At 35.4% G+C, this 13,623-nt stretch overlaps 1 protein-coding gene across 1 annotated transcript; it reads right to left on the bottom strand.

The window, feature by feature from the left end:
* Positions 1-307: 307 nt before the first annotated feature.
* Positions 308-4,095, bottom strand: LOC113098189 (uncharacterized protein YBL113C). Its single transcript, XM_026263168.1, has 9 exons — positions 3,950-4,095; positions 3,538-3,596; positions 2,688-3,091; positions 2,408-2,466; positions 2,055-2,209; positions 1,742-1,905; positions 1,565-1,623; positions 1,248-1,408; positions 308-984 (listed from the first exon to the last, which is right to left on the bottom strand). Exons 2-9 carry the CDS (start codon positions 3,575-3,577, stop codon positions 899-901), a joined length of 1,128 nt encoding a protein of 375 aa, XP_026118953.1. The 5' UTR covers positions 3,578-3,596; positions 3,950-4,095; the 3' UTR covers positions 308-898.
* Between the last annotated feature and the right edge of the window lie 9,528 nt (positions 4,096-13,623).

Here is a 13,623-nt window from a genome sequence, read left to right as displayed (position 1 = left end):
TATTCAAACTTCTTCTTCTTCTTTTCTTTTTTTTTTTTACAGTGCAGGGTAGGTTGTAACAAACTCCTTGTACAGTTTTAAGATTAAAAACTAATGTCATTTGCAGCAGATATGTGGTAAAAATGTATATCAACGTTTGGGACAGTCAAAAAAAAAAAGTGGTTGAACTTTGTATTATATTGCACTTGACCGCTTGCCCACATCTCCCTGCAATTTTGTGTGATCTGATGTTTTCTAAAAGTAATTTTGAAGATATGGGAACAGACCGAATGTCAGTTCTTCATGCTGTCACAGATCAAAAAGTTGATTTGTTTGAATAAAGTCTTTATTTGTAAAGTTTTTGCAGCACTGAATTTACAACGGAACAGGATTCCACCTTCATTTTATTAAACATTAGTACTTCATAAAACATAATACAGAGCATTTACTAGAACATCTTTCATTAACTTAAAGGTTAAATACATACATTTCACATCTTCAGAATCAAACTAATACATTGGTAAATGTATTTACTGTTCAATCCATTTTCAAAAGCACAAAGCGATCTCAATTTTGAATTTCAACATAATAACTCTACAGGTAACTTTCACTTGTGCCATTTCTGTGGCATAGAGAAATGTTCAGATGTGGTTTCAATAAACCAATCCTCATTAATCCTCCAGCCAAGTGTACACATGCACAAACAGTGTGTTTTTTTTTTGTAAATCAGAAACCAAAATACCATAACTTACACGTATCACCAGGCTCTATATGTGGCAAGAAAGACTAGTAAATGTTACAGGTAGATCATAACTTGGCTTGTTTTCATTTGTGACCTGCTGATTCTAAATGTGGCCAAAATAATCCAAAATGTCACAATCATTTTGCAGTCGCATGATTTTATGTGTGAAGGTGATGCTTAGTGCATCACAGCGGAAAACAGAAGTGATGCTAGCGTCATCCAGAAAGCAGTGAGAATACTAGCCAAGACTGGAGACTTGTTAGCTGTGAAAAGAAAAAGAAAAGAAATATTAAAAGCATATTAAAACATCATAAAACATCTTTCAACATCATTCATTTATAGTTTGTCTTTGCTGATTTTATATACAACAGGGTATCGTCCTGCCCCCATTACTTTCATTCTTATGTTATTTATATTTAAGTGTTGGCCTGGTCTATCATGTAATACTATTTTAGCTGCTAAACCCATCACAGAGAATATGTAAGAGTCATTACATGAAAACTTGTGTCAATAAATGTATACTGACCAGGGGCTGAAGGGTCTGTAACTTGTATAGTTGTTGCATTAATTTGCAATGTAAAGTTTCCATTGCTAACAGCATCAGTAAAGGCTTTAGTTACTTCTTGTAAAGTAGGAGGAGAGGCTTTGTCGAATTCAACAGAAGAATTTACTTCAATGGAGCCTTTCCTGAGAGGGAATAATGATCAAATAAAGAGTAAATACAAAACTGAACAATGAATCCAGCCAAACAAACCAAAAAAAAGCAATCAACCAATGTGTGTAAATTAATCTGCGATGTTGCCATTTTGATTGTATATAAATATATAATTTTATATCATTTACCTGAACTGCCGGATAGTCATGCGCCTGTAGCTCTTCAAAGTTTTAAAAACTTTTTCAAACTACAATAAATGAAAGACAATTCAGGAGAGATTTTAATTTTAAGATCATGAACTAGTCAAAAGTTCAGATTATTTTTCAACTGAAGTATTGCTGTTATTCAAAGGACAAAATAATTACCTGAAAAATGACAGTGTTTGTCAGATTGATGGCTGCAGGAGAGGTCAGGTTTGACAGGTCGTCTGTGAAGTTTTGCATTATTTTGAAGACTACAATGTACAGTTTAGTGTCTGCTGAGGTTGTTACAGCTTGAGTCGTAGCTGAAGCAGTAGTTGTAGTTGTCCCTTTTGTTTCATTTTAGAGAAGAATTAAAAGAAAAAGTGATATAGTTAATAACTGAAGGATTCTGAACACTAAAATACATGCACTTTTAACAGGGGTAAAGTAATGCAATCTTAACGATTGAAAGATAAATCTGTAAACACACACTGACCAGCAGTTGTTGTGACCTCAGCAACACTGGTGAGATTGGACAGGACTTTGAAGCTAAAATTTCCATTATTCAAGATTTGTGTCAGGTTTGCCACAGAAGGCTTGGAGTCACTGTTGTTAAAGATCAGTTTTCCGTCGACCACAATGGAGCCATTCCTGATAGGGCACACATGTAAAGAATAAACGAATGAACTGGGTGAACGAATAGTCAGTTGACAGACAAAGTAACAATACAACCAACCATTCTAGCACCAAACCAAACAATTAATACATGTATAAATTAATTTAGCATGATGTGAAAAAACAAAAAAAACAAAAAAAAAAACATTTGTATATTGTTTCATTCTCTTTTACCTGAATTGCAGAATATCAAAGCGTTGAAAGTTTTTAATTTGAGTGTAAGCTGGTGTAATCTACAAAAGATAAACAAACAGGTTAGGACTTTGATACATTTAATTTTCATTTATTTTTATTAAGGATAACAAAGTGCAATAAATGGTAGAACTAAACCAGTGTATTTTTAAATACTATATTATATTATAACATTATGATAAGAAATACCAGTTTGCAATATCAAGCAACATAACAGGATGAAAAATATATATATATATTCCTCATGGGCTAAAAATATTACCTGAGAGACGATTCTGTTTTTAAGGGCTATTGTGGCACTATTGGTCATGTCTGTGAAGTTTGCATTGAAAGTTTCATCAATGTGGAACGTTATATTAAAGTCAAAAGTAGTGGGGCTGTTGTTGGTGGGGCTGGTGGTGGTGCTGTTGGTGGTGCTGTTGGTGGAGGGGGTGGTGGTGATGGTGTTGGTGATGTTGGTGTTGTTGTTGGTGGAGAGGGTGGTGGCGATGGTGTTGGTGATGTTGGTGTTGTTGTTGGTGGAGAGGGTGGTGGCAATGGTGTTGGTGATGTTGGTGTTGTTGTTGGTGGAGGGGGTGGTGGCGATGGTGTTGGTGATGTTGGTGCTGTTGTTGGTGGTGTCAGTGCTGTTATTGCCAGCAACATATCCTGGCACAGATAGGAATCCTGTTTAAGGTGAAATTAGGGAAAATGAGACATGATAGAATTAAAAGTAAATAAAAACAAAAGAAAAGAAAATTTTATTTAATTTAATAAAAATAAAAAAAAACATTTAAAATTAAACAAATTATAATTATAATTGTTAAACTCTAGATTCGCTAGATTCTATTCCAGCAAAGCCTATTTGACTGAACTGTTCCAGTTTGAAAGTAAAAAATATGATAATACAGGTATCACTGTAGGCTATGGATAGATCTTTATACATCTGCATTGTTGTGAAAAAAGTTTGATTAGAACGTTTGTCACTTTCTTTTTCATTTAGCTGTGATCCTGATTTTGTTTTTATTTCGAATAATAGTTTCTGACCATAAAATCCCTTTGTAACCTAAGTGCAGTTAGGAACATTAACTATCACTACTTATTTAGAACAAGCATCACTATTAGGTTCTTACCAATTAGACACAGAACAGGTACTATAATCCTCCACTCCATTGTTCTTTTAGTAATATTCCTAAAAATGAAAATGAAGCATATAAGTATGATGCACCAAAGTTCAAAAATCAAATCAAATCAAAATTCACATGGGTGGTGAGTTTGATGTCAACATTTTAAAAGGTATCAAGAGCTGCATAAGTAACAAACAAAAACAGAATAACCAAGTTTTTACAGAATTCTTAAAACGTACTAAATTTCACACACACCCTTCAAAGCTGCTTTAGGATTTACAAAAGAATAAAAAAATAAAATAAAAAAAACACACACAATAATCTTTGTCTTCTTAAACTTAGATTAATTTTTATAACATTTTATATTTATACAAATTGATTAGATACAACAACTGAAAACATTTTCAAAACAACTTACCTTTTGATTATTTCTCCACAAAAAAAAGGCAATCCAGGTTAATCCGTTTAGCAAGTTCCAGTCGTCAGTTAAAGGGTTCCCTCTAATGGAGCTTAGCAGACAGGTGAGCCGATATTTAAAGTGTGACGGGTTTTTTTTCTTTTGAAGAACTGACCAATGAGAGTTTTGAGAGCCTGAGAGCACGAGAGCATTGCTCAACTTGGTTGACAAACTTGAGAAACAACATTATCAGAATAAGTCTTTGTTTCCTGGTACGTACGTGAAGTCCATGACAGTATGCATTGGCAGCTTTTAACCAATTATGGCAAACTGAAAAATCATGGTTGAAAAAAACAAGTTTATCTTTTTCTTCATCTTTTAACACTATGAAATATGTACTCACGTTAATTAGAAGAAGAAATAAACTGCTTCAGGTTTAAAACAACTTTTGAGTGAGTAAATGACGGTATAAAAATAAAACACTATGGCAGAATTCACAGACAGATAACAGAGTTTTTATTTTTGGGTGAACTATTCCTTTAAGAATAATAAAACAACAAATCACAAAGAGAAAAATCACTCGCTAATCTTGACTGAAGATCTATAAAACAGTTGTATTAGGAATCAATCTATATAGTGTTTTATTTTTATATTGTTGAATGTTCCTGCTAAATACACCTACTGTACCTGAAAAATAAAGCATTGTTTGTTTTATTTGTATATGTAGTTGTCATGTATATCTTTCTTCTTATCATAACAAATATAAAATACTGACAAATATCTTTTTTTTTTTTTTATCTCCGCCTACTTTGGCCTAAATATCTGCCTTTTTTATTATATTTTGTTAGCTTGAAAGGCTTTATCTTTATAATAGGGAAATTAGTTTGACTGTGGTGCTTAGACAACTTGCAAAATAGTAAAAACAACATGACAAAGAACTGTGATAAAATCTAGAATCGTGATATATATATATATATATATATATATATATATATATATATATATATATATATATATATATATATATATATATATATATGATAATATATTGATGTTTATTTGAATAGTGGTTTTCACGATACACATCGTTGCAAATCAGCTTTACAGAAAATTAAGTTTCTAAAATATATTTAGTATTAGCTTGTCAAATTGATGTTTACAGGCCAGAAATATACTGTAAAATTCAGTTTATGACATAAACAAACGATTAACACTGTTAACAGCAATTCTTGCAGGTGCATCTCAATAAATTAGAATGGTGTGAAAAAGTTCATTTATTTTAGTAATTCAACTCAAATTGTGAAACTCATGTATTCAATAAATTAAATGCACACAGACTGAAGTATAGTTTAAGTCTTTGGTTCTTTTAATTGAGATGATTTTGGCACACATTTAACAAAAATAGTTCACAATTCCACTTTTTAGCATTTTTTTTTTTTAACTGTGGTGAGAACTAACCAGTGCTGAATGGGGGGTTTCATGACCCTTTAAGCAGAAGTATTTAAACCTGTTAAACCTGTATCATTTACATTGAGATAACTATATATTGTTGCAACAACGCTGCCATGACTAGTCTGGTAGGGCTCTTGCTTATAACAGTATCTTGGTGGAGTAGACTCAATTAGAACAATATAATCATTTGGTTTGTGCCAGGTTTCAGTCAAGCAGACTACACCTAATCTATTATCTGTGATTACTTCATTTACATTAACTGCTTTGAGTGATCTAATGTTAAGGAGCCTAGGATCCTCACAGAAAAGATTCTAATTATTAACAAAGAGCAGTTTCTGTTCTTTACACCATGACAATAAGGCTCCTGACGTCCCTCTTCAGTGTTTCTGTCTGCCACAGATTGGTGTCGTTGAAATTATTCCTCTTTTTTGACTAAACCCAAATCCATAACTTCTAACTCAATTCCCCAAACTTCCTATATTCAGGTCAAAATTAAGCTCTCCACTCTTAACCACTCAATCTTTCAAAAATTGCTCTCAGACATGACACACAAACAAACCCTCAGAAACAAACACACTACAACACAGTCTTACACACTGATGATATACATTTAAAATAATACTAAAAAAAAAAAACAGTAATAATTGTTGCTTGTGCTAATCCCCAATTGTTTTATTCTTTAATTTAATGTACTGTAGAGTACAGTACAATACAACAAACAACAACAATTCAACATCAAAGACTATATTGGCCCTGGCCAGGCAGAGGGGTGAAATCTTCTCACATGCCTGATCCAACCCTGGCACGTATCATCTAAAGTATTAAAGACTGCTTTTCTTCTTGCTCTTGCCCTGCATCTTTCTCTTCCATGTTGTCGTCCTCCTCCCCTCTTCTTCCTCTTTCTCCTTCTCCTCTCCATACTCCCTCTCCACATCCACCTCCTACTCTTCTTTGTTCTTAATTTCTTTTTCTACTCTGTACTCCTTCTCCTCTGTGTTGTCCTTGACCTCTTTGTGGATCTTTTGGGCCTCATTCATGAAACTTGCATAAATATAGACTTGAGTAAATTCAGAGTAATCATAATTCAATAATTCAATAATGTTTGACAACCAAAATGTTTTTAGCCAGCTAAACATTTCTTAAAACTACCGGCTGGCGGCACTTGAGAATGCATTGGTAGCATAGCGTTTTACCAGCTGAGAGGCTTTAGTTGCTATGGTATAGAATATTAACGATTGCAAAGTATTATCCTGCTAATTTTTAAGAATTGTACTTAATATAACAAAGCAGTAACCAATAATATTGACTCCATCATTGTAGGCAGTCATTGTACAAATAGGTTGTTTATGTATTTGTCCCACACCTACTCTATTTACAGCCGGGTAAATAGTGACAGTGACGAGCGCTGCCTTTTACAGTTATCAACTCTAAAGCTGCAAAATAATAATTAAAAATTATAAGAAATTCAAAATGAGGCCAAGGGCAAATTAACTTGTAATTATTATGGCAGTGCATCAAAATTCATTGTCATCAGTTTGAAAAAACATTTTGAAAATGTGAACATTTTCATGAATTCGGAAGTTTATGTCAGAACGGCTTCACAAACAATTTACACACAAAAAAAGATAGTTCTGCATATGTTTCATGAATGAGGCCCATTGTTTCAACCCTGAATACAGTTTTTCTCAGTTGCTTTGGTGCATTTCTCGAATCATCCTTACTGTAATATTTGCAAAGAAGTATTTGCATTTCTCAAAACAATTCTCAACAATGGATTTCCTGCAAAAGCCTGTAACTTACTTAAAATCTTAAATCCATCTGTCAAAAGTAAGTATTTGTGAATGGACATATCAGTTCCATCAGAAGGTAAAGCCCTTGTGTCATTGTTCACAAACAAGTATAACCATGTTGTCAAAATAACACCACACTCTATATCTGCTATAATCTATGGCAACAGTTTGGATCCCAGTAACTGTACTGAAATGCAGAAGGCTGCATATTACTGTATGTAGGATATTGATTGAAAAAAAAGACTCGATATGATTCACAGTTACACTTTTATTAGTGGTCTATAACCAAAAAAAACAAACAAAAAAAACCCTTACATTGTCATTGTGCAATAGAAAAGAAAAAGGAATATCGCCACAAAGGCAAAAATATATATTAGAAAGTCCATTGTCAGAATTTGTAACTCTTGTGTTGTCCTCTGTGTCTATATATGATTTCCAATTGAAGGTTCATGACATGTTACTTTCAGCTATTTCAGAGAACTGGTTGGTCATTGGTTGAACTACTTTATATTCTCTTCATTAGTAAAAGTCAAGATTCACTTGTCTAATAGAACTGTGTAGAAAATATGCTTGACAGTTTCTGACAACTATATCAACCATTTTGCATTTACCGTAATGACTTATACGATGAACTAATGACTTGAGGTTTTGAGGGGTAAGACTATTGCACAGAGAACTATATAATACATTTTGAGCAGCATGACAATAGCAACTCATGATGTAGGAAATCACAGACAAATGCACATAATCAATTGCATGATTGTACCAAAGCAATCGCAACTTGTTCAAAAGAATTGGAAAATGTTATGATGTTCACAAGTGACTAGATGATATTGGGGGTAAAACAAGTAGTTTTGAGAATTTCATTTCTGATCTAAGAAATGCACCATTTCCATAGAGAAAAACTGTAAACTGACTTTGTCCCTTTTATCTTCATCGAAGGTTCTGATTGATGTGTGATAAAATTTGACTCCTAGTGTTTCCACTTGGGTAACTGTGTGTTAACTGAGCTCAAACTTTGCAGACTTGAGTGAACAATATTGAATTCGTGCTTTCTAAATGATCACATGGTGAAATCACTGAGAAATGTAGAGATTTGTGTGTAGAGTTTTGCAGTAACAGTTCACCAAATCTGACTCAGGTCAAAGCAGAGGAATAGTGATTTTAATATGATTTAAAAAAAAAATGATGTTATAGTTTTTAAATTTCAGTTCAAAAGCTTCGTTATAGTGTTTTAGCAATCAAGTAAATTGTAATAGAATTAAGCATAATACTTTTTTCACAAGGGTGGAACAGTGGAATCAAATATTCAAATATTAAAGGAATTAAGTGAATAAAATAAAGTATTATGATTTTTTCTTTTCTTTTCTTATAACACATTTCTGGCCTGAGTGGACAAAATGAAATGGGATTTTTATGCAATCATATCTAAATACCAGTCATGTACAGCATTATATTGCATAGTTTCGGTGTAAGTGGGGGAATTCAATCTCATGTGCAAGTTTGCATGTATCGTTCACTCACTTATCACTCACTTGCATTAAGTAAGTGAATGGCACTGACTGCTCTCAGTAATGTGGACTGACTAGTTTTTCACGGGTTTTTGTGGTTTGTAAGGTTAGAGTAAGACATGTGCTTTGACAGTGTGATATAGTTTGTCATGTGCTCCTAAAAGATATTTGACTGTGTACACTTGAAGAATTTCCTGTGTATTTGAAGTTCATGTTGGTTTGTTACGTTTCCTTGTTCAAGAAAAACACCCCATTCTCAGAAAACTACACCATGGAGTCGACACTATTGATTGAATCACAGATATTTTACTGATCAGAGACACAGATTTTATATGAATACTAAACATACTGTTAGGGTTAGAGTTAGGGTTAGTAATGATCAATAACTGGTCCTGTGTGTTGTGTTTCCTTTTCGTTCTCTTTTGGCTCTCTGTGTCTGTCTCACCTTGCCATGTTCCCTTAGTCTAATAACATCGCTTTTATTGCCTTCCTTAACTAGGTCAAAGACATCCTACTGTAGCTCCTGTCAATGTTATGGTATGATTCATGTATTTTGGCCTTCGGGTGGCTCAGACCAATATGTAATGATTCTGAGATATTCATGTCCTCAGACTCAGAAATAATCTTTTTCTAAAGCAATCGTCATAACGGCAAACTGGATTAATGTGTGGCTTTGATATTGACGACAGCAACAACAACAAAAAAATCACTTATATTTTATGAACAAATAAAGCACAACCAGGCACAATCAGTTCAAAAAGAAATATGTATAAACTACCTTTATGTAGATGCCTTTCTTTTATTGCATCAGAATTGTCAGAGCTTTCTTAAAATTCTGGGTTTCCAACTTGTTATTATGAGTTTGAAAAGGTGAAAACAGTTTTTAAAAGTTGGAAATGTGCAATTACGGTAAATCTAATGTGTTTCAGCTACTGTGACTTCCACAGAAGAAAAAAAAGGAAGAAAACAAGATATTTCTCAAAATATCATTTTATATTTCTACAGAAGAAATACATTTACACAGGTTTGGCAGAACATAGTAAGGTGAGTAATGGCAACATTGTCTTTTTTGTCTGACCTACAATATAATTTTATCACTTTATATTTAAGATCACTTTATCACATCTCAAAAACTCAACTTTTAAATGTATAAATCTGTAGGGAAAGTTATGGGTTTTTCTGGGCCCTCTACTTATTCAGTACTCAGTATCATCTCAACCTTCACCCCCAATTATGTTGCCCCTGTGTACAATTAATAGGGCCTTATGTTTTTATGCGATTTTAAAACAGAAAGCATTGTTAAGTAGAGGAAAGCTAAAGAAAGATATAAATAAAGCAGCCACCATCAGACTTTTTTTTTAACAGATATGTTATGTAAATAGAATTGTGCATTTCTCATAATCTGGGAGTATTAAATCACTGAGCTTGTAGGCATTGGGTGTTTCTGGCAGTTGTTTTTTTATATATATAATTTCTCTCCATGATGTGTGAATCGCCAGGTAGACAGTTATTGTTTATATTTGTTAATTTAGATAAATCAATTAAATTCAATTCAAGTTTATTTTTATAGCACTTTTCACATTACAAATTGTTGCAAAGCAACTTTACAAAAAATAAAGTTTCTACAATATATTTATATATTGCACCCCCTGCACAGTAAAAAAAAAACAAAAAAAACAAAAACAAAAAAACCATAGCCTAATGGAGATTCAATCACACGTGTATTAACATTGAGGACTATCTGGATTATTATTTTTTTACTTAATGTTTGAAACAGCAGGTTATCAACTTAGAATATCAACTTATATGAAGTGCCACTATGCATATCCCACAACATTAGGCTAAATGAAAAAAGAAAAGAAAAAAACGATTCAGAACAGGCACAAACAATAATGTGACAACTTAAACAGCAGCAGGTGTAAGGCATATAGCCTAGCCTAATTAATTTCTTAATATTGTTTGCAAGAAACACCAGTCTATCAACTTGATCTGGATTAAGTGCGGCTCTCTTTTTATTTACAATGTTCCCCATGGTGGAGAACACACGTTCGGAGTGCACAGACGTGCCTGGTAGTGTTGTGTCATTCGTTAACGAATCATTCTTTTTGAACGAATCTTTTAGGTGAACAAATTGTTCTCGTTCACGTAATCCAATGACTCATATTTCTTGTTCACTGAAGTTCCTCCCTCCACAGCAGCGCGGCGCTATTAGCAGCGCATGCGCAGCTCGCTGAACCGGGTAGCTCTGTGAACTCTTTCATCCTGTCAAGATTTACTCAAGAGTTACTCAACCTCGAGCCAATAGCCTTCGAGTATGACATGCTTTGCATCTGATTTGTTGAATGTAGTGAATGAATACGCCCTTCACTGAATGAGTTTCATATGAGTCTGAACGAGATCTAGAGATATCGTTCGTGAACGAAATGACTGAACTGGTACACATGTCGTTTGCGAACGAGTTGAATGAACTGACACATGTCATTTGTGAATGAAAAGAACTGGTACATGGCTTATCTCGTTCGTGAATGAAATCAATGAGAGTAAAACGGGTCAGTTTGCCATTTAGCACGTCAATTTCGCAAAATGCAAAGCGCAGTTATAGGTACTGTGCACATACGCGCATACAGAACATAATTCCACGTTTAATCCCCGATTTATGAATGTGAATATATATGCTAATATATGAACTGTCTGACCAAACAATTAAAATTATAATTATGCAAGAAAATCTTGTGCTTTGTTCATTTGAACAACTTAAATATATATAAAACATTATATAAAACTGTATATATTGAATGCGAGTATGCACACATTTTAATCAGTTTTTGTAACAAGTGAATACGTTCATTGACTTAAGACACTCTTTTTCGTCACTTACTGGCATATTTTGTGTAATATGAAGAAATGGTCACTGAACGAATCAGTGAACAAATCTGAATGAATAATTTTGGTGAATGAACTGAAAATGAAGGAATCTCTTGAAAGAATCATTATTTCCACCACTAGTGCCTGGCTACTAGCTCTTATTCGCTTGATTTGGTCATGGGCCTACGCTACAATATGTCTAGAGTGCCCTCTACTGGATAAGATGACAAAGAATAAAATAAAAAACAAACAGTCTAATCAGACTGTAAAAAAAGCGCCACACATGGCATTTTAAAAACTGGATATTTTATTTACAGTTCAATTACGGATATTTCACGTCATGTAAAAAAGCATGTTCGAATATTGAATAAAAAGTGACAGCCCTAGTGGTGACTGTCAGTTAATGTACATATTGTAGAAATGTACAGAAAAATTAATTAAGGACGTAATCAAGTAGACGATGAACACTATTAATAGTAATTCTTATAGCTATAACAGCAGTACAAGATTATGAGATGCATTATTTGAATGCTTGGCCAAAGAGATTGTCCCAAGGTTAAGAATGTAACCCTAGTTCCTCGAAGGAACAAGACTCTGCGTTGAACGATTTGGGGAAACGCCTTTGGCAAGACCGACTCTGAATATCATTTGCAATCTGTTCAATGGAAGGGCGTGACGTAGCAACCTGGAAGCTATAAAGGCACATGCTGCGCAGCTGGCTTCAGCTTTGAGTAGGGAAGCAAGCACCAGCAGGGGTGCCGGGAGTATGGCGATACTACGCAGTGTCTCGTTCCTTTGAGGAACTAGGGTTACATTTGTAACCTTGGGATGTTCCTCTTCAGGAACTCAACCTGCGTTGAACGCTTTGGGGAATGATGTGCCCATGCTGCCAGACTTCCAAACCCCTGTATGGTGTGTATACGAAGAGCACAGCTAAGGCGAGAGTTGCAGATGTCCAAGAGGGACACACCTGCTAAGAAGGCCTTAGAGGCCGTCATACAAGTAGAGTGAGCCTTGACTCCCAAAGGAGGGGGAAGACCAGAGGACTCATAGGATACGTTGATAGCCTAGACTATCCAACGACTTAGGGTCTGCTTAGAGGCAGGAAAACCCTTTTTAGGAGGACCATAGCAAACAAGCAATTGGTCTCATTTTCTCCACAGCTCTGTGGACTTATGCATCCAGCGCTCAAACTGGACACATACAATTTAGCTTTTCCTGGTCTGGCTCCCGAAAGGGAGGAAGGCAGAAAGTCTGCAGTACTATGGGTTGTGCTGTGACAGAGGGAACTTTAGGAACATAACCCGCTCGAGGGTATAAAAATGCTTTGGTAATACCAGGGGCAAATCTAAGTAGGTAGGGGCCACCGAGAGGGCCTGAAGATCTCTAACTCTCTTTAGAGAGGTGATAGCCAGCAACAGGGCTGTCTTAAGAGTCAGATGTTTATCTGAGATGTCATGAATTGGCTCAAATTGAGCTTTACAAGGAGCCTCTAAAACCACAACCAAGTCCCAGGGGGGAACATGGGACCCTACTGGAGGCCTCAGCCTCAGCCCACCGTGGAGGAAATGTGTAATTAGGTGGTGTCTACCCACTGACTGACCGTTGAAAGGGACATGGTAAGCAGAAATGGCCGTAAACCTTTAAGGTGGAGTGAGTTAACCCTGCAAAGAGCCTAGCTTGGAGAAACTCAAGAACTGTACCAACTGGGCAGTTAACAGGGTCAAGCTGACGGTCTCTGCACCATGAGGTGAAGAGTTTTCACCTCAGGGTGTACAGTTTCCTTGTAGAGGGAACTCTGGATTGGAGGAGGGTCTCAACAACCTCGGTTGAGAGACCGGATGCAATGAACTGTGCCCCCTCAGGGGCCACACCCACAACTTCCACAACTCCAGACGAGGGTGAATTAACTTGCCCTGCACCTGAGAGAGTAGATCTGCCCTGATCAGAATCTCCCATGGAGAGCCGTCGGCCCGGCTAGAACGGGGCTACTAGCAACAGATGGACCCCGTCCTGGCGTACTCTCACCAGAACTCCCGGGAGCAGAGCGATGGGGGGAAAGGCGTACAGACGAAGC

Source organism: Carassius auratus, unplaced genomic scaffold (genome assembly GCF_003368295.1).
Source record: "Carassius auratus strain Wakin unplaced genomic scaffold, ASM336829v1 scaf_tig00216437, whole genome shotgun sequence".
Taxonomy (NCBI): Eukaryota; Metazoa; Chordata; class Actinopteri; order Cypriniformes; family Cyprinidae; genus Carassius; species Carassius auratus.
The sequence above is the reverse complement of the archived record's forward strand: the minus strand, read 5'-3'. Positions and strand labels throughout refer to the sequence as shown.

What these genes read in the sequence shown, in the direction of transcription:
- LOC113098189 (XM_026263168.1), bottom strand. Translation starts at nt 3,577, where the DNA reads ATGGAGTGGAGGATTATAGTACCTGTTCTGTGTCTAATTG. An exon ending in CAAACACTGTCATTTTTCAG is followed by an intron (nt 1,624 to 1,741) that starts GTAATTATTTTG and finishes CATTTATTGTAG; the next exon opens with TTTGAAAAAGTTTTTAAAAC. An exon ending in TACAGACCCTTCAGCCCCTG is followed by an intron (nt 985 to 1,247) that starts GTCAGTATACAT and finishes TTCTTTTCACAG; the next exon opens with CTAACAAGTCTCCAGTCTTG.